This window comes from Oryctolagus cuniculus, chromosome 16 (genome assembly GCF_964237555.1).
Source record: "Oryctolagus cuniculus chromosome 16, mOryCun1.1, whole genome shotgun sequence".
Taxonomy (NCBI): Eukaryota; Metazoa; Chordata; class Mammalia; order Lagomorpha; family Leporidae; genus Oryctolagus; species Oryctolagus cuniculus.
In genome coordinates, this window is record NC_091447.1 from 67,277,767 (window position 1) to 67,297,458 (window position 19,692).

The 19,692-nt window shown below is 58.7% G+C and overlaps 1 protein-coding gene across 1 annotated transcript in view; it reads left to right on the forward strand.

Moving 5' to 3' along the window:
* The window catches only part of COL5A3 (collagen type V alpha 3 chain), a 38,192-nt gene extending 19,600 nt beyond the window's left edge, over window positions 1-18,592 (forward strand). Inside the window, exons 30-67 of the mRNA XM_002722844.5 lie at window positions 79-186; window positions 799-852; window positions 2,277-2,330; window positions 3,637-3,681; window positions 3,867-3,920; window positions 4,049-4,093; window positions 5,044-5,097; window positions 5,193-5,246; window positions 5,346-5,399; window positions 5,608-5,715; window positions 5,872-5,961; window positions 6,254-6,307; window positions 6,735-6,842; window positions 6,945-7,052; window positions 7,134-7,187; window positions 7,731-7,784; window positions 9,051-9,158; window positions 9,233-9,286; window positions 9,448-9,501; window positions 9,589-9,642; window positions 9,762-9,815; window positions 10,277-10,384; window positions 10,960-11,013; window positions 11,156-11,209; window positions 11,449-11,502; window positions 11,606-11,659; window positions 11,824-11,931; window positions 12,090-12,143; window positions 12,544-12,597; window positions 12,783-12,890; window positions 13,203-13,256; window positions 13,339-13,374; window positions 13,714-13,767; window positions 14,248-14,464; window positions 14,542-14,654; window positions 16,807-16,875; window positions 17,292-17,531; window positions 17,625-18,592. Of these exons, the coding sequence (XP_002722890.3) occupies window positions 79-186; window positions 799-852; window positions 2,277-2,330; window positions 3,637-3,681; window positions 3,867-3,920; window positions 4,049-4,093; window positions 5,044-5,097; window positions 5,193-5,246; window positions 5,346-5,399; window positions 5,608-5,715; window positions 5,872-5,961; window positions 6,254-6,307; window positions 6,735-6,842; window positions 6,945-7,052; window positions 7,134-7,187; window positions 7,731-7,784; window positions 9,051-9,158; window positions 9,233-9,286; window positions 9,448-9,501; window positions 9,589-9,642; window positions 9,762-9,815; window positions 10,277-10,384; window positions 10,960-11,013; window positions 11,156-11,209; window positions 11,449-11,502; window positions 11,606-11,659; window positions 11,824-11,931; window positions 12,090-12,143; window positions 12,544-12,597; window positions 12,783-12,890; window positions 13,203-13,256; window positions 13,339-13,374; window positions 13,714-13,767; window positions 14,248-14,464; window positions 14,542-14,654; window positions 16,807-16,875; window positions 17,292-17,531; window positions 17,625-17,771 (3,000 nt within the window). The 3' untranslated portion in view covers window positions 17,772-18,592. The remainder of the gene's footprint in view (window positions 1-78; window positions 187-798; window positions 853-2,276; window positions 2,331-3,636; window positions 3,682-3,866; window positions 3,921-4,048; window positions 4,094-5,043; window positions 5,098-5,192; window positions 5,247-5,345; window positions 5,400-5,607; window positions 5,716-5,871; window positions 5,962-6,253; window positions 6,308-6,734; window positions 6,843-6,944; window positions 7,053-7,133; window positions 7,188-7,730; window positions 7,785-9,050; window positions 9,159-9,232; window positions 9,287-9,447; window positions 9,502-9,588; window positions 9,643-9,761; window positions 9,816-10,276; window positions 10,385-10,959; window positions 11,014-11,155; window positions 11,210-11,448; window positions 11,503-11,605; window positions 11,660-11,823; window positions 11,932-12,089; window positions 12,144-12,543; window positions 12,598-12,782; window positions 12,891-13,202; window positions 13,257-13,338; window positions 13,375-13,713; window positions 13,768-14,247; window positions 14,465-14,541; window positions 14,655-16,806; window positions 16,876-17,291; window positions 17,532-17,624) is intronic.
* The last annotated feature ends 1,100 nt before the right edge of the window (window positions 18,593-19,692 follow it).

A 19,692-nucleotide genomic window follows, 5' to 3' on the forward strand; every position in this document is an offset into this window, starting at 1 on the left:
CAGGCAGGGGGTGGGCGAGGGCTCCAGGAAGCGGGAAGGACCAAGAACTGATACCAGGGCCTCTCTTCCCCATTCCAGGGGCAGCCTGGACCCCCAGGTCCTCGTGGAGAGGACGGTCCTGAGGGCCCAAAGGGGCCGGAGGGGCTGCCCGGTGAGGAAGGTCCCCCAGGTGCAGCTGGAGAGAAGGTGAATGAGCCTTGGTCGCCCCTCCCCCCTTCCTGGCTTGCAGCCCAGGTGTTCTCCAGCCATTTGCCTCTGCCCTCTGCCCTTTCACCTCTGACCCCAGGAGGTGGCCCCTCTCGCTGTCATCTTTCTCAGCTCAGCATTTCAGAGCCATCCCATGCAACAGGCATTTTAAAGAAAGATTGATTTACTTGGAAGGCAGAGGTAGAGAGAGACACAGAGAAAGAAATGTCAATCTTCCATCTGCTGGTTTACTCCCCAGATAGCCACAATGGCCTGAGCTGGGCCAAGCCGAAGCCAGCGACTCCATCCAGACCTCGCACGTGGGTGGCATGGGCAGCTTGGCCCATCCTCTGCTGCTTTCCCAGGCACATTAGCAGGGAGCTGGATCAGAGGTGGAGCAGCCGGGACTCAAACCGACCCTCCGATGTGGGATGCTGGCACCGCAAATGGCAGCTTAACCCACTGGCCCCATTTTCCAGATGAGAAAATAGGCCTGCAGGGGTTGAGTGCCGGCCCCAGGCTCACTCTGCTTCCCTCCTCCCCTCCCCCGCTGGCCTTCTTTCCAGACTTCTGGGTTGCAGTTTCTGACTTTGCCCCATAATCTCTCTGCAGGGCAAGCTGGGGGTGCCAGGTCTCCCCGGGTACCCCGGACGTCCGGGCCCTAAGGTAAGAGGCTGGGGGACTGGGGCTGGGCGGGGCAGGGGCCAGGGATGAACATCCAAGGCTCCTGGCTGTGACCTCAGGGGTGAGCTGCCCCCTCTGTGGTCACTGGGAGGATACGGGCTTTGGCATCAGGCAGGCTTGGGCTCAGACGTTCAGCTCTTACCTGCTCAGTGCACTTGGGCAAGTCATTCCTTTCTACTATGTCGCTTGAGATCCTTTTATTGTTACAAAGTTTATTTTTATTTATTTGAACGGAGGAGAGAGAGAGAGAGAGAGAGAGAGAGAGAGAGAGAGAAAATTGCCCATTTGCTGGTTCACTCCCTTCATGCCCCAAACAGCTGGGGCTGGGTCAGGCTGAAGGCAAGATCTGGGAGCTAGCTCCATCTGGGTCTCCCACCGGAGCCATCACGCCCACCCCCCGGGGTGTGCACCAACAGGGAGTCGGAACTTGCAGCAGAGCCGGGACTCGAACCCAGGTGCTGCAGTGTGGATGCAGGCGTCCCAAGCAGTGCATCCTCACCTGCCCCCTCCTTGGATCTCATTTTCTCACCCGCAAAATGGAGAGACCGGGAGGACCGACCCAATCAAGCTGATGATGATGGGGAAAATTTCGGATCCTTCTTATTGAGTATGACTGAGATGTGCTTATTAACCAAGTCAGTGAAGGGGGAGAATCATGAAAAACACTTATCTTCCATATCTTGGATTAATTATAGCTTGCGACAAAATGTTCTTAAACGAAACATACATTTGCTTGCCAGTGGTTTGATGGATGAGGACACCAACAAAATTCATCTTTCTCCCTAATCCACACCCACATTACCTCATGGGTAATTTCTCGGTTCTGTTTATGTCAAGGAGAGCAGCAACTTAAAGACATTTGGGAAGGGATTTGAGTTTTGTCCTGTTGAGCTACTGGTGTAGTTATCTCGTCCACATCTAATTTGATAGCAGTTTTCTAGTTACTTCTTAGATTTTTTTTGTCCACTTAATTTTGATATACATCTTTTATTATTATTCGAGAGGGGGAGGTCTCATGGGTTGGTTCGTTCCCCAAATGCCTGCAACAGGGGTGCAGTCCGGGTCTCCCATGTGAGTGACAGGGACCCAAGTACTTGGGCCATCGCCTGCTGCCTCCCAGGGTGCACATTAGCAGGGAGCTGGAACAGGGAGCAGAAAACCTGGGGGCTCTAACCCAGGCTTGGGTGTCCCAATGGACGACTTAACCACTAAGCCAAGTGCTCGATCCCATCACGACTTTTATAAATGCATGGAGTCCTTACTCGAGATGTGGATTGAGTTCCTGACTCCCAGCTCTGGCCCTGTGGACATGTGAGGAGAGAAGCAGCAGATGGGTGCTCACTCTGTCCCTCTGTCTCTCTGCCTACTCCTCATCCCCTCTCTTCTCTTGGATTCTTTCCATTTAGGGATCCATTGGATTTCCTGGGCCCCTGGGCCCACTAGGAGAGAAAGGGAAGCGGGTAAGTGGTGAGCCAGGAGGAGCAGTTGGCTCGAGGGGACCAGCGTGTGCTGTGCATGAAGGTGGCTGTGTATGTGCCTGGCAGCATTTGTGTGCACACATGCCCCTGTGTGCAGTGCAGGGTGCATGGCGGTGGTCACTGCTGCTGTGTGACTGCGTGTGCCATGAACACACATGAGCGAGGGGCGTTAAAAGTTTGTGGGCAATGGATGAAAAGATGTTTGCTTTGGTGCAGAGATTTTTTTGAAATCCATCCATAGTTTTCAAAATATGTTTTCCATGAACTTAAACATTTTTATTTATTTGAAAGTTGAGAGAGAGAGAGAGAGGGGGAGAGGGAGAGGGAGAGAGAGAGAGAGAGAGAGAGAGAGAGAGAGAGTCTTCCATCCACTGGCTCACTCCCCAAATGCCCACAACAACCAGGACCGAGCCCATCAGGAGCCAAGAGACAGGAGCTCCATCCGGGTCTCCCACATGGGTGGCAGGGACCCAAGTGCTTGAGCCCTCCCTGCTGGCTCTCGGGGTGCGCGTGAGCAGGGAGCTGGAATTGGAAGCAGATCTGGGACTCCAGCCCCAGGCACTCTGCTGTGCAATGCCTGCACCTCCATGAACATTTTGAAGAACTCTCCTGTGCGTGGATTTCAACACTTGTCTGCTTTTTTTACGTTGACCTCCGTTTTGCACGAGCATTTTCGAACACTCTCGTGTATGTCTGTCTCCTGTGCTTTTCCATGCAGAGCCCTCGGGCTGCAGCCTGGGGCTTCTGCCTGCTTGCGTGTTGCGTGGCCATACACAGGTGCCTACGTGTGTGTGGCACTCTCAGTGCTCTGTATCCATGGGCCCATGTGTGTGTTGCTTTGTATGTATTGTAGCCGGGCCAGTGGCCACTGTGACTGCACGGACAGTGGCATGTTGGTCAGGGCCTTCCTGTGAATCCACGCACGCACGTGTTTGCACCACGTGCAAGGCATGCATTGGCTGCGTGTCACCCTCGGGCTGCGGACCTCCAAAGGCGTGGCACAATGGCAGGCGGCGATGTGTGACGATCGTGTGTCCATGCGGGCGAGCAAGCTTGTGGGTTGGGCTTCTGTCGGTGTGCTCGATGTGCAAGGGTGCGTCTGTGACCTTTGCTGGCTGTGGGTGCCGGTGCTGGGCGTGTGCATGTGTGTGTGTGTGTGTGTGTGTGTGTGTGTGAATGAGTGAGACACAGGAAACTTCTGGCCTGCAGAGCAGAGCACCGCTGGGCTTGTGTCACCCCTCTGCACCCTAGCTCTCTTCCGCTTTCTCTCGCCCAATTCGTTTTGCAGGGCAAAGCAGGGCAGCCGGGGCTAGAAGGAGAGCGAGGACCACCAGTAAGAACATGCAGGGGGGCGGCGCGGGGAGACGGCGGGCGGGCAGGACAGTGGGTCTGGGTTATGTTGGTGTCCCTGGTGGGGGAAGCAGGAGGGGGCTGTGGAAGGAGAGGACTTGGGAGGTTGTGGCCCTACCCTCTAGGCTCCCCTCTCACTTCTGATCTTTTGTCTTCTTTCTGTTTCAGGGCTCCCGTGGGGAGCGGGGACAGCCAGGGGCTACGGGGCAGCCAGGTCCCAAGGTAAGGGGCCAGTGGCCAAGGCCCCCAGGCAGCTCCTTTGTCCCAGGCTCACCCAAGCCCCCTCTCTGCCCCGAGTCCCTCCCAGGTGAGTGTGTTCTGGGGCCTGAGTCACCTTCGCTCTGTCCTAGGGTGACGTGGGCCAGGATGGAGCCCCCGGTGTCCCTGGAGAAAAGGTGAGTGAGGGGCTGAGGGTGCACTTTGAAATTTATTATTTATTTACATTGCAGTTATTTTCTTAAAATGATTGATTTATATATTTGGAAGGCAGAGTTACAGAGAGAGAGGGCAAGAGAGAGAGGTCTTCCATCCACTGGTTCACTCCCCAGATGGCTGCCATGGCCAGGGCTGGGCCAGGCTAAAGCCAGGAGCCCAGGATTCCATCCAGGACCCCCACGTGGGTGGCAGGCACCCAAACACTTGGGCCATCCACTGCTGCTTCCCCACGTGCACCAGCAGGGAGCTGGGTCAGAAGTGGAGCAGCTGAGATCCAAGCCAGGCACTCGGATACGGGATATGGGCATCCCAAGAGCAAATGCCCGCCTCTCTCTCTGCACCCCCTTAATCTGAGAGGCAGAGAGAGCGAGCGGCAGCTCCCCAGATGCCTGCAACAGCCAGGCCAAAGCCAGGAGCTGGAACTCAGTCCAGATCGCCCATGAGGGTGGCCAGAACCCAGCGTGTGCATTGGCGGGAAGCTGGGGTCAGGGGCTGGAGCTAGGACTAGAACCTTGGCTCTCCAGCGTGGGATGAGAGTGCCTAACCGCCTGTCAGGCAGACACCTGCCCTGTGTGTGAGATTCTGAGTGGAGGACAAACCCAGGGCGGGGGCGACCTAGCACAGCTGAGAGAGCCCAGCTCTGACACGCGAGACCAACAAGTTCAAGTCCTAGCTCGCTGTGTGACGTTGGGCAAGTGGCTTAACCGCTCTGTGCCTCCGTTTCCTCCTCTGTAAAGTGAGCGTTACCACAGTCCTCACCCCAAAGGCAAATGACTGCTGGGGAGTCTCCACCCTCTGCCTGGTATGCAGTAGGTGCCTAATAGCTGCCAGCTCTCAGGGTCATTCTGTGGGGCTCTGGGGGCAGGGAGCAGGCCGGGGGGTGAAACAACACCTTCTGCCTCCATTTCAGGGCCTCCCTGGTCTGCAAGGCCCCCCGGGATTCCCTGGGCCTAAGGGCCCTCCCGTGAGTGACTGGGGAGCCCCTGGTTGGGGGGTTGGGTGGGAGGGGGACTGGGGAAGGGCAAGGCTTCATGCCTGTGCTTGCATGGTGTCCTCCAGGGTTCCCAGGGGAAAGACGGGCGACCGGGGCACCCCGGACAGAGAGGAGAATTGGTGAGTGACTGCTTGACCTTGAATCCCTGACCCTAGTAGGCCCCCACCTTCCCCCCCTCTGTGTGAAACCCTCTATTCATTAATTAATTTTCTCTCCAGGGCTTCCAAGGTCAGACAGGCCCGCCTGGACCAGCTGGTGTCCTAGGGCCCCAGGTCAGAGTGGACTCCTCCCTCTTTCCCCTCCCTCTCCCCCTCCCTCTTCTCCCTCTCCCTCCCTCTTCTCCCTCTCCATCCCTCTTCTCCCTCCCCCTCCCCGCCCTGTACTGCACCTGCTGGGAGAGAATTTGGTGGTAGTGGGGGAGCTGCATCTTTGACCATCCCCGCCCCCCCCATTCAAAATGAGCCCTTCCCCCCTCCACAGGGAAAGACAGGAGAAGCTGGGCCTCTGGGGGAGAGGGGCCCCCCAGGTCCTCCAGGGCCACCTGGAGAGCAAGGTCTTCCGGGCCTGGAAGGCAGAGAAGGCGCCAAGGTGAGACCCAGCCCATGGTGGGGGGTCTCACCATGAATGGCCCCAAATCCCCTCAATGGCCCTCGCACCACCTCGGGGCTCTGATCATCCCTGGGGGAGGGGGTCCCCTCACCAGATGCAGCGGCCTCCCATCTTCCTCCCTTTGTCGTCCTGCAGGGGGAGCTGGGCCCACCAGGGCCCCTGGGAAAAGAGGGGCCAGCTGGTCCCAGGGGCTTCCCTGGCCCCAAAGGAGCCCCCGGTGACCCAGTGAGTATCATCTGCAGCCCCACCCCCCAACCTCCCATGCCTGGCTGGGCTGTGAAAGAGAAGGGACATGGGGGGGGGTCATGGGGAGGGTCGTGACAGTGGCATCCTTGGATGGAGACCACGGTGAACATAAAGGCAGGGCAGGTGCAGGGGCCAGGGGGAGGCGGGCCTGGAACTGAGCCACAGTGCCCAGTCCCCAGAAGGAGGTGGGGACCGTGCCCCTGCTCCAAAGTGAAGACGGGACCTGCGCCTCCTTGGAGGCGTCTTGACTGTGGGTCATTTCCTTTCCCAGGGGCCTGTCGGCTTGAAGGGTGACAAGGGTCCCCCAGGCCCAGTTGGGGCCAATGTAAGTGTCAGCCCATCTACTGGGTGTGGGTCAGGGAGGAGGGGACTTGGGGTGTCCGGGAAGCTTGGGTTGGTCACGGTGAAGCCCCGGTCTTGGAACTACACAGGCCTGGGTGACCCCAGCTCTGCTACTCCCTGGCTGGGCCATTGGAGGGGGGGGCTCTGTTTCCTTGTCTGCCCGACATCTGATGGGTGATCTCATCTTCTCTATACGAAAGTCTTCAAAAACAGCAGGGAAAGCAGGTGCACCTGTAGAACAGAGTGGACGGGGGAGGAGCAACCTAAAGAGGCTGGTGGGGCAGGTCTCCCTGAGAGGTAGCATCAGAGCTGAGACCTGGACGGGGATGAGGGAGGAGCCAGGTGGAGACAACAGCCTGTGCAAAGGCCCTGTGGCCTGCTACCCTTCATGCTCCCTCCCTCCTTCTCAGGGCTCCCCAGGAGAGCGAGGTCCTTTGGGCCCAGCTGGCGGCATTGGGCTCCCTGGCCAAAGCGGAGGCCAAGGCCCTGTTGGCCCTGCAGGCGAGAAGGGGTCCCCGGTGAGTGACCTGCCCGCCCCCTACCCCCGCATCCTCAGGACCTGGCTCCTGCAGAACCTCCTAGCCCTGACACCCCCCACCCTTGTCCCCTGTCCCCCTCAGGGAGAGCGCGGCGCTGCTGGCCCCACTGGCAAGGATGGGATCCCAGGACCCCTGGGGCTCCCGGGCCCTTCTGGGGCTCCTGGGCCTTCCGGCGAGGAAGGGGACAAGGTGAGGGGTCCACAGAGAGGTGGGGGAGGGTCTGGGGCAGGAGGCGGCAGCTAGGTGCTCCTCATTCTGCTTCCTCTTCAGGGAGAAGTGGGTGCGCCCGGTCACAAGGGAAACAAAGGAGATAAAGGAGAAGCGGTGAGTGGGGGTCCCTGCACGTGTGCGTCGGGGGTGACCTTCAGGGGAGGGAGGAGGGGCCAGGGAAGTGGAGGATGGGCAGGTTAGGGCGACGCCTGCATCCCTGAGCCCTGTGTCGCCATCTCCATGCGAGAGGCGCTCCTTGGGCTCCCTGGAGTAGCTGGGCCCCCGGAAGGGCGGGTAGCAGGTGTTACTCCCACTCTCCGTTTGCGTGTTGGTATACGCATTTCCCTCTGTTGCAGCTTGGCATTGCTCTGAGCCATTCAAGCCCCAGCTTCCCCCCTCCCCGAGTTTCAGCTCCAGTGCTGGACAGCAGAGAGCCTGCCCCGTCCCAGTCTCAGCAGGACTTCTGGGAAAGTGCCTGTGTGTGCCGTGGGCTCTCGGTGGTCTCCAACCCCAACCCCGTCCACTGGCAGCGGGGGACGTTAGTGGCTGCGACTCCCTGGTGGTGGGGAGGGGGTGGCTGACATCGGTAGTGCTGCCCCCACCCCAGTCTGGAACCTGATAGAATGATAGATTCTTCTGTTCTGTTCCCTCTTCTAGGGCCCCCCTGGACCAACAGGGATCCGAGGTCCTGCAGGACACCCAGGCTCCCCTGTGAGTGCTCTCAGTGTTACGCCCCCGCGCCAGCCCCTGGCGGGAGCAGAGTATTCCCCACCCTCACTCAACCTCGGTCCACTTCTCAGCCCCAGAATCTGACCCCATCCCAGCCTCGCTCCGCCCCGTGGTGCTGACACCCACCCAGTCACCTGCAGATGACTCAGCCCCGTTTCAGTGTCAACCTTGAACCCCTCACCCCAGTGGGTTCTTTTGATTTTAAAGACTGATTTATTTGAAAGTCAGAGTTAGGCCGGCGCCGCGGCTCACTAGGCTAATCCTCCGCCTAGCGGCGCCGGCACACCGGGTTCTAGTCCCGGTCGGGGCGCCGGATTCTGTCCCGGTTGCCCCTCTTCCAGGCCAGCCCTCTGCTGTGGCCAGGGAGTGCAGTGGAGGATGGCCCAGGTGCTTGGGCCCTGCACCCCATGGGAGACCAGGAAAAGCACCTGGCTCCTGGCTCCTGCCATCGGATCAGCGCAGTGCGCCGGCCGCAGCGCGCCGGCCGCGGCGGCCATTGGAGGGTGAACCAACGGCAAAGGAAGACTTTCTGTCTCTCTCTCTCACTGTCCACTCTGCCTGTCAAAAAAAAAAAAAAAAAAAAAAGAAAGTCAGAGTTACAGAGGGAAGTGGAGAGAGAGAGAGAGAGAGAGAGAGAGAGAGAAGGGTCTTCCATCTGCTGGTTCACTCCCCAGATGGCTGCAATGGATGGGGCTGGGCCAGGCTGAAGCCAGGAGCCTGGAGCTCCATCCAGGTCTCCCACGTGGGTCTCCCCGCTGGGATCTTGACTCCACCCACGATCTTAACTTCAGTCCCAGCTTACCCCTTATCTTCGGCTCTCCTATGAAGCCCACCCTAGCCCAGTGCTATCACCAGTTCACCTGTGACCCACCCCCAAGGCGGACCCCAAATCTGACCTGGAATTCGGCTCTGACCCTTAGTCCCTTTGAGACTGATGGCTTCTACCCTCATGGCCTCATCTGATCTGCTGCCCAGTAAAGAGATCCGAATACCATTCAGTGGGAACTTGGGGATCACGTTTCCAGCACTAGAACTCTGGGGAGACACAGGCCCGGCACAGCAGGCCCCGACTGGACCCTAAATCCCCAACCCTAAATCCTGTCTCGGTTCGTTCTTGATTTCATCTCTGCACTCTGACCCTTTACCCAAATCCTTCCTGAACCTAAGCCCCAGCCCGACTCTTAACCTTTAACCCTTAACCTCCAACCCTAACCCTATGGCCAACCTTTGACCCTGTTCTCTCCCCAGGGAGCAGACGGAGCTCAGGGCCGCCGGGGACCCCCAGGCCTCTTTGGGCAGAAAGGAGATGACGGCCTCAGAGGCTTTGTGGGGGTCATTGGCCCCCCTGGCCTACAGGTGGGTGTAGGAGTGTATGGGGCGGCACCTCTGGTTCTTTGCTCTATATGCATACTTGTTTCTTTGTTTCACAGGGGCTGCCTGGCCCTCCTGGAGAGAAAGGGGAGGTTGGAGACGTAGGCTCCATGGTATGGACTCCCAGGGAAAGGCTACTGGGTAGGGGTGGCCCCATTTAGGGGATCACGGGGTGCAGGTCACTGTAAGGGTCATGCACCAAAGGTGACATCTGGGGACACTGCGGTCTTTGGGGGCCATGGAGTCATTGGCTACTACTCTGGCCCTCCCACAGGGTCCCCACGGAGCTCCAGGTCCCCGGGGTCCCCATGGGCCCAGTGGAGCAGAGGTGAGAACTCGGGGGCTCCGAGGTGGGGACTCCCGTTTCCCAGGAAGGATCGCACAGTCCCGCCTCTAACCCTTGCTGTCTCTCCAGGGCCCTCCAGGGCCGCCTGGAGGGGTTGGTCAGCCCGGAGCCGTGGGCGAGAAGGTGAGAGAGTGAGGGCAGGGGTGACAGCTGTCCTGACGGGTGCAGGGTGCTGATGTGCTGGGGCTCCTGCCTGCCAGGAGCGGACTTCACTCCGTTCGTTCCCGCTTTGCCCCCTGCAGGGTGAGCCAGGGGACGCTGGAGAGCCAGGACCCCCAGGATCCCCCGGCGTCCCGGTGAGTGACAGCACCATGTGGCCTTGCCCCTGTCTCGGGGGACGCCTGCCTTGGGGTGTCCTAGATCATGTGGCCCTCCGTGGGCAGCCCTGGGTCACCCACCAATGCAGTGCCCATGGGAAACTTGATTGTCCAGAGGAAAAACCCCAAGATTTGAGCTCTCAGAATGGGCTGCTGGGTGCACGGTGCACAAGGGTGACTCTCACCTCAGAGATGAGTTGCCCAGAGGGGACCGCTTTACTCATTCACCCAAGGATGGCACAGGGGCTCTACGACCCTGCCCCTGACCAGCGGACAGCTGGGCCATTCAGACCCCCAAACCTTCTAAGTCTGGGTCTCCTTTGGTAGCCTACGCTACTATGAACAGTAGCAGACCACCCTGATGTCTGAGCTTCGTGTGCTAACCCTTGGCCTCAGGAGAGCCCAGGCCACTCTGACCTCTGACCTCTGTCTCTGCAAAGGGGCCCAAGGGAGAAGTTGGTGAAAAGGGGGATTCGGGCCCATCTGGAGCTGCTGGACCCCCAGGCAAGAAGGGGCCCCCCGGAGAGGATGGCGCCAAAGGAAACATGGTGAGTGGGGGGGAGGTGGAGGCAGAGATGGGGGCGCCGAGTGTGCTTGCACCTGCTCCCAAGCTCCCACCCTCCAGCTGCCCGAGCCCTTGAGTAACCCAGAATGCAGCTGGATCAATGAATGAGTCAATGCGTGAACAAGTGAATGAGTGAATGAATGAAAAAAAATGCAGTGGTTATGTGTCCTCATACAGGCTGAGAGGTGACTTCACAGGGAAAGAAAGAACTCGCTGCCATCAGGTGCAAGGCCAGACTTGGGTGGGTGTAGGCTTTGGCATTGGGGTTTGGGGTGCGGCAGATCCTGGAGGGCTTGGATTTGCACCTCCCACCCCCACCCATCACTGGGTCCCTTCTCTGAGTGTCCATTCTGTCTGGGAGTCCCGCACTGGGAGAAGGAAGCGAGAGGATGCTGGCACCCATTAACCACGAGGGTATCCGCTCCAGCAGGCGGGGGACTTGGTGTCTTGTTCACTCATGTGTACCCAGCAACCAGAACTGGGACGCTTTATCTGTTCAGTAAATGCATGACTGCCCAATAACTCAGAGACGTGAATTTGGGTCATTCTGTCTTCCAGGGCCCCACGGGGCTCCCCGGAGACCTAGGACCCCCAGGAGACCCTGGAGTTTCGGTACGTGGGACCCCCCCCCCCACTTTCCCCACAATACAGCCTAGACCCCATCGCCCTGCCTCCATGAGCCTGGGCAAGGTCAGTGGAACATTTCCCCCAAGCCCTGTGACCCCTCCCAACTCTGCCTCCCCTCCTCTGCCAGGGTGCAGACGGTGCGCCAGGGGAGAAAGGAGACCCTGGAGATGTTGGGGGACCGGTGAGTTGGGGAGCAGAAGATGTGGTCTGGGAGGGGAGCATGGGGCTGGCAGGTGGGCGAAATGGGGAGGGGGCGGGGAGGTGGGTTTGTGGGGGCACCCAGGACCCCGGCAAATTCTCCTCCTCTGCCTCTCTGGGGCTCCCCATGGATGCAGCTTGGAGGGGGCGGGAAGTGGCTGGGGCCAGGGTGGTGTCTGGGGAAAGCTGTCACACACTCCTGGTGTTGTCGTCCCTCTACAGGGCCCGCCTGGCGCTTCTGGGGAGCCCGGTGCCCGTGGGCCTCCTGGCAAGAGGGTGAGCAATGCCTCCCATGGGCGACCTTGGCTCTGACCAGCCCGCCCCAACCCCCACGCCCACCCTGCAGGTGCACCACCTTTCACTGGCTTTCCTTTCCCAGGGTCCTCCGGGCCGCATGGGTCGAGAAGGCAGAGAAGGGGAGAAAGGTTCTAAGGTCAGTGCACCCCCACCCCGGGGAGGGCTCCATGCGCTGAGGTCCGGGCCATCAGAGGGAGGGGGCTTGTGGCCAGGGCAGAAGGGGCTCTGACTCCCTCCCCCTCCCTGCTGGCAACCTCTGACTCTCTTGGTCGCCCCCACCTCCACCGCTGTCCGTTTTAGGGGGAGCCGGGTCCTGATGGGCCTCCCGGGAGGACAGGCCCCGTTGGGGCTCGAGGGCCGCCCGGGCGTGTCGGGCCTGAGGGTCTTCCAGGGATCCCAGGCCCTGTGGTGAGTGATGTGGGGACAGGGGGTGTGGCAGGGGTAGGCCTGGCCCCTCCCTGTCTGCTCCCCCTCCTCGTGATCTCCTCCCACTGGCCCTGGTGGGTGGCGGGCATGTGCTGTGCGTTCTGGCGGGAGGCAGCCCTCACTCTCTGTTTCATCCTCAGGGTGAACCGGGCCTCCTGGGAGCCCCCGGACAGATGGGCCCCCCAGGCCCCCTGGTAAGAGACTTACTTCTTTGTCCCTGCGGTCCCAGCTCTCAGGAGCACACTGGTCACCCAGGGACCACATTGGGGCTGCTGGCACAGGCTGGCCCCTCTCCTCTAACCATCCATGTTGACTGCTCATCCTATTGGTCTACATTGACCACCCACATCGACCATCATCTTGATGGTCTACACTGACCACCCATGCTGGCTGTCCATCTTGACAGTCTACACTGACACTGATCCCGGCCGTTCACCCTCCATTTGGGCCATTATCCAACCAACTCTATTCTCCTCCATTGTTCCTTCTGTCTCTTGACGGCCCCCATGATCGCCTCCCCCCATCTGAAATGTGGGTAATTTTCCTGGAGATTTCTCATTGAGAATCGCTGACTGGCCCTTGCTCTCCTGTCAGGGGCCGTCTGGCCTCCCGGGGCTGAAGGGAGATGCCGGCCCCAAGGGGGAGAAGGTAAGGGCATCTCATCCCACGCTTCCCCTGCCTACCCCATCCCCTCCTTCCCTCCCTCCCTGGCCAGGAGCTGGGAGGTGGGGGTGTCCTGCTCCCAGACTCAGCACCCGAAGGTTGTAGAAGAAAAACCTCCCAGCACCCCCCACCCCACTTCATCCCCTGCACGTACCTCTTTCGTCCTCCAGGGCCACATCGGACTGATTGGCCTCATCGGCCCCCCTGGGGAGGCTGGAGAGAAGGGAGACCAGGGGTTGCCAGGTGTGCAAGGCCCCCCTGGCCCCCAGGGAGACCCTGTAAGTGTGTGTCCTGCTTTGGGCGGGAAGAATATGTTCAAAGGAGCGGTCTGGGGATGGGGGGAGGGGTGCAGCAAAGACTGGAGCCCCTGAGGACTGGGAAACCCAGCTGTGGGTTGTGTCTGGGCAAAATCGGGGGCTTGTGGCTGCGGCTGCGGGGCTGTGTCTGGGGCTGGGGGCCTCTCTCTTTGGAGGGACTGGATGCTTGTGTAGGGCTTGGGAACTTCCTCTGAGCAGATTGGGGTCTGGGCTGGGGACTCTGAGCAGTAGCATTGCACCCCACCTGTAGCGACACTGATGTCTCTTTCGCAGGGTCCCCCTGGTCCCATCGGCGCTGTGGGCCACCCTGGGCCCCCAGGCGTGGCGGTGAGTGTGGACGGGTTGGTGGGATGGGGCCACTGTGGTGGACCAGGCTAGGACCCCAGCTCTCCCTGTCTCTACCCCACAGGGTCCTCTGGGACAGAAGGGCTCAAAGGGGTCCCCGGTGAGTACACGGTGCTCCCCTGGGCTCCCATCCACCTCGGCTTGGCAAAGAACCTGCCATGCTTTTGCATTTAGTGTTTATTCAACACCTACGGTTGTGCCTCATCAACCCCTTGATGCCGTCTACGGTGCAACGCACCGTTATTTTATAAACCGCGCAGAAAGCAAACAGCTCTGCCAAGTCAACTTGCCAGAGGCGTGAAGACACTGATGTTAAATTACGGAAGGAAAAACTGTGGCTTCTGCTTAGCCCTGCACGTGTGTGTGTGTGTGTGTGTGTGTGTGTTGTGGGAAGGGGTCACCGCAGACAGAATCCAACCCCAGCAACTTCTCTCTATAGGGATCCCTTGGTCCCCGGGGAGACACTGGACCTGCAGGACCCCCTGGCCCCCCGGTGAGTACCCCCTGGAGGGAGGAGAGGACTGGGGACAGAGGGCAGGGGGTGGCCTCAATGGATCCCTAGAAGCACCGCAGTGGGCCAGGTGCTGAGAGGATGCAGATGGGGAAAGATGGTCCCTTACAGCTTGGGGTGGGCTGGGGGTGGGGACATCCACAGGGGCTGGGACCCGGGGCTTGTCTGTTTGGGCTCCCCTCCCCCTCCCCCATCTCTCCCTCCCTATCTCTCTTTGGGGCCTTGACTTTGTCCACCTGAGTTTTCCTTCCACTGTTTAATCTGTTTCTCTTCTCTTCCTCCTCCTCCTCTTCTTCCTCCCTTCCCCGCTTTGTCCCACCCCCTGCATCTCTGCCTCCTGTGTTTCTCCCCGCTGGCTTTTCCCTCCCTTTCTTTCCTGTTTTTCTCGCCTATGTCTCTCTGCCTCCCGTGTCTCCGTCTCCATCTCTGCCTTCCTCTCACCCTCTCTCTCCTCCTCGCCAGGGCCCCCCTGCGGAACTGCACGAGCTGCGCCAGCGCAGGCGGAGGCGTTCGGTCCCAGCGAAGCCAGAGACGCCGGATGGCGGCCTGGAGGAGGTGCTGGCGTCTCTCACGTCCCTGAGCTTGGAGCTGGAGCAGCTGCGGCGCCCTCCCGGCACGGCTGAGCACCCGGGCCTCGTGTGCCACGAGCTGCACCGCAACCACCCGCACCTGCCTGATGGTGAGGTCCGGCAGGTGTAGGGGGCGGGGAACATAGGAGCCCCTCCCGCTCACCTGCTCCGCGTGATTCTGCGGCAGGGGAGTACTGGATTGACCCCAATCAGGGCAGCACGCGGGATGCTCTCAGGGTTTTTTGCAACTTCACGGCGGGAGGCGAGACCTGTCTACATCCGGACAAGAAATTTGAGATGGTGAGTGATGGAAGCCACCAGGCTCCTCCCCTCGGCGGCGGGGCACCCAGCCTTGTGTGGGACTTTATCCTTCCGTCAACCAACACTTGCTGCACCTGCTGTATGCCAGGTCCTGTCTGGGGCTATGGCAGATGGCCCAAAAGAAAACAAACTGCTTTAAAAAAAAGATATATTTTATTTGAAAGGCAGAAAGGCGAAGAGAAGCAGAGGGATGGAGAGAGATCTCCCAATCATTGGTTCACTCCCTGCGAGCACAGTTTGGGCCAGGCAGAAGCCAGGAGCCAGCAACTCCATCCTGGCCTCCATGGGGGTGGCAGGGACCCAAGGACTTGAGCCATCAATCACTGCTGCCTCCCAGGGTGTGCATCAGCAGGAAGCTGGAGTCACAGGCAGAGCCTGGACTTGAACCCAGCACGTGCTTGTGTGGCACGTGAGCATCTTCATGCTGGCGTAGACGCCCACTTCTTGCACGTAGCTTTTAATTCCATTTTCCCTGCGGTCTTTGAAGCACACTGGGGCAGGTCTCTATGTTTTTCTGCCTCTCAAATAATTAAAATATAAACACAGGGGCTGCTGTTTTGGCATAGGGGATAGGGCTGCCACGTGTGATGCCAGCATACCACATGGGCACCGGTTCGAGTCTCAGCTGCTCCAGTTCTGATCCAGCTCCCTGCTGTGGCCTGGAAAAGCAGCAAAGGATGACCCAAGTGCTTGGGCCCCTGAACCCACACGGGAAACTTGGAAGAAGCTCCTAGCTCCTTGCTTTGGCCTGGCCATTGTGGCCACCTAGGGGAGTGAACCAGTGGATGGAAAAATTTGTCTCTCTTTCTCTCTGTCTCTGCCTGTCTCTGGGTAACTCTGACTTTCAAATAAATAAATACATCTTTAAAAAATTTTCCTCGGCCAGCGCCGTGGCTCAATAGGCTGATCCTCTGCCTAGCGGCGTCAGCACACCGGGTTCTAGTCCCGGTCGGGGCGCTGGATTCTGTCCCGGTTGCCCCTCTTCCAGGCCAGCTCTCTGCTGTGGCCCGGGAGTGCAGTGGAGGATGGCCCAAGTGCTTGGGCCCTGCACCCCATGGGAGACCAGGAGAAGCACCTGGCTCCTGCCTTCGGATAGGTGCGGTGCGCCAGCCGCAGCACGCTGGTCACGGCGGCCATTGCGGGGTGAACCAATGGCAAAAGGAAGACCTTTCTCTCTCTCTCTCTCTCTCTCACTGTCTACTGCCTGCAAAAAAAAATTTTTTTTTCCTAAGACTTCCAAGTTTGGTTCTCTCTCTCTCTCTATGTATATGTATATGTATATGTATATGTATATGTATATGTATATGCATATGCATATGTATATGTATATACATATATATATAAAGAAGTCTACTTCTTTTGATATGAAAAGTTTTTGAAATTCAGATATCATTTTCCTTCCATAAAGATATTCATGGAAATGCATGGATTTCAAAGTTTGCAACAAATAAAGTTATCTTTTAATTCATTTTTGATGCATATACATTATATATACATAAGATCTCTTTCCTTATTTGCAAGGCAGAGTGACAGAGGGGGAGAGAGAGAGAGAGAGAGAGAGAGAGAGCGCTCATCCATCTCCTGATTCACTTCCCAAATGGCCACCATAGTTGGGACTGGGCCACATGGAAGCCAGGAGCCAGGGGCTCCATCTGGGTCTCCCATGTGGCGGGCAGGGACCCAAGCACTTGGCCCATCATCTATGGCCTCCTGGATGCATTGGAAGCGCAATGTAGCAGCACCTCAAATGAGGCGCTCCCTTCTAGGGTACAGATGTCCCAAGCAGCAGTGGCTTAACCCATTGCACCTTCGTATCTCTGCTTGGGCAGAACCCTGATTCAGCGGGGTCTCAGGTGCCCAGTGGGTGGGAGTTTAGACAAGCTCAGATCTCCACACTTTAGGAAACCTGGAGAAAAGAATGTGATCTCTACATAGTCACTGACATCCGGGGGCCCTAGGTGGTCTGAAAGGAGGCCAGGAGTGGAGTAAGGGGCTTTCTGGGTTTGGATTCCCCAGACGTAGACCTGCAGCAAAGACTGGAGATATCCCTGGTCGACATGAGCCGAAATGCAGAGGGAGTAAGGGTGGGCACCCAGGGGGTCTGCTACCTTGTCCTCCCTCCCTCCTCCAGGTGAAGCTGGCCTCCTGGTCCAAGGAAAAGCCTGGGGGCTGGTACAGCACCTTCCGACGAGGGAAGAAGGTGGGTGCCCAGGGGCTGAGCCGGGGGTCGTCAGAAACTGCTGGGAACCATGCAGAGGGTGGGGGGCAGGGAGGCTGGAGCAGGAGAAGAGGCTGCCACACTGGGCAGAGTGCCTGCAGGGCTTTGGGAGGTAGTCGGGTCTGTAGTCCGTGTGGAGCTGGAGGCAGAGTTCAGAGTTCTGGGTAGAGGTGAGTACGTGAGAGTCCCGGATTTGGGAGACCGAGTGGCCGCGATGCAGGGGGAGTCAGCTGGGCCGGGCGTGGGGGAGGGGGAGGGGCAGAGGGCATGGGAGGATGGCTCTTAGGCGTCGAGCTTGGATCTCTAGCTGGGGACATGGGAGAGGTGGCAGGCCCGGATGACGGATGAGTGGAGGCTCTGGGAGGAGGTGCTGATGGGACAGCCCCCTCCCTCCCCAGTTCTCCTACGTGGACGCCGACGGGGCGCCGGTGAATGTGGTCCAGTTCACCTTTCTGAAGCTGCTGAGTGCCAGCGCCCGCCAGAGCTTCACCTACACCTGCCAGAACTCGGCTGCCTGGCTGGACGAGGCTGCGGGTGACCACAGCCGCTCCCTCCGCTTCCTCGGGGCCAACGGGGAGGAGCTGGCCTTCAACCAGACGGCAGCGGCCACTGTCAGTGTCCCTCATGATGGCTGCCGGGTAAGGGGGCATGGCAGGGGCTGGCCAGGAGGGGGGAGGCGAGGCCTCTGCTGCCCTCTCGCTCGCTCACCCCCTGTGTCTTCTCGCCACCAGCTCCGGAAGGGACAGGCGAAGACCCTCTTGGAGTTCAGCTCTTCCCGAGTGGGCTTCCTGCCCCTGTGGGATGTGGCGGCTGTGGACTTCGGCCAGACGAACCAGAAGTTTGGGTTTGAACTGGGCCCTGTCTGCTTTAGCAGCTGAGGGTGGGAGGGGCTCTGAAGGAGCCCCACGTGGGGCACAATGGTGCTGAGGCTTTGAAGCCACCATATTTATCGTCTCCTGGGAAGACCCCGGAGCCAGCAGGTGTGACTGGGCTCATCGTGGTCAAAACGGAGGTCCTACTCCCTTCCAGGAGGCCGAGGGTTGGACTCCCTGGCTCAGGGTCCAGCCTCCCCCACCGCACTCGAGGTGGTTTAACTGTAGTCTGGCTTTCTCGTCTCCATCTGCACCCAACATTCAACTTCCACCTGACCCCATAGGACCCTCGTACAATAACCGACTCAGACCCTCCGCTCAGCCAATGCCTGCCCTCCCCTCCGTGCCCTTGAACGCCCTTTGGTGCTACCTTTGCCCAGAGTTAAGCACTGGATTTCTCCTGATCCCAGGCTGGACCCCTTTGCTCATTCCTCTTCCCAGGCGGGTCTGTGGTGAACAGATTGAAGTCAGACTGCAGAGGGAAGCGGCCCTTCCCTTGGCCAGGCTGTGTGTTCCCTCTGCTGCCTTGGCCCAGCTCTGCAGACTCCCCTCCCCCACTGCCCGTTTCCCCAAGGTCACCTTGCCCTGCCAAATGGTTTGGGGACCAAGATGGTGGGGGTGAATCAGGATCCTAATGGTGCTGCCCTATTTATAGCCGGGTCTGTATTAAAAGGGAAAGAGCTCCTCTGTTGTGTATTGAATCTGCTTCCTCGGGAGAGAAGGCTAGAACATGATGGAAGAGATTCCAGCACAGCCCCCGGCCCTCGCCCCTTGGGCTGTAGGGCATAATTGGCATCTCAAGTCTGAGAATAAACCAACGAACTGTGTTCCTGTCTCTGTCTTTCATCTGGTGCTCGCCATCTCCCTCTAGGCTCTGGCTCTCGTCTCCCCTGTAAGGACTTGCCACTACCTATCTTCATGGACTTGGAGTGTCTTTGGGGAACTCAATTATGATGGCACTCAATGGGCCTATTCACTAACCCAAGAGCCTAGAGGAAACAGCCAGCTGTCTACATTGACTATGGTCAATCCTGGACTCTCCAGGCTGGATCAGGAGTGGGGAACATCCAGCCCATGGGCCAAACAAGACCTGCAAAGCCATTTGGTTCTGGCCCTGCCAACGCAACAGCAGATGGGACTCAAAACTCAATAAAATCCATAGCTGGCTGATTTTTAAGTTGACATTTTGTATGGCCCTTGAATGATGTTGTAAATATCCAAACGGTCCTTGGCAGAAAAAAGCTTCCACACCCCTGGAGTATTAAGAGACGACAGCGACGTAGTTATGGTGTGGGGTGACAGGACAACAGGTTATTGGTGTGGGTGGCGAGTTAGGGGGTGACTTGGAGGTAGAAGCGAGTTTGCAGTTGAGGACTGGGTTGAGTTGGAGGTTGGGTTGGTGAGTTCAATCTAGAACGAGGTAGGGATGAGTTGGAGATTGGCTCGAGACAGTGTGATGCTTGTCAGCTTTGTTCCTGTGGAGAAATATCTAAAGTAGCCAACTTCATCAGAGAAGAGGTCAGTTCAGGTCAGAGTTGTGGGAGTCTGAGGGCAGCAGCTTGGTCAATGGTGGGGGCCCTCCTGGTGACGTCACACATGTGGTGAATGACAATGGTGAGTGTGTGGGAGCAAGCACTTTCCAGCCGAGAAGCAGAGAGAGAGAGATAGACAGAGATAGAAATAGGGGAGGGACAGGTTTGATTTTTTTTTTTTTGACAGGCAGAGTGGACAGTGTGAGAGAGAGAGACAGGGAGAAATGTCTTCCTTTACCGTTGGTTCACCCTCCAATGGCTGCTGCGGCTGGTGCACTGCGCTGATCCAAAGCCTGGAGCCAGGTACTTCTCCTGGTCTCCCATGGGGTGCAGGGCCCAAGCACTTGGGCCATCCTCCACTGCACTCCCGGGCCACAGCAGAGAGCTGGACTGGA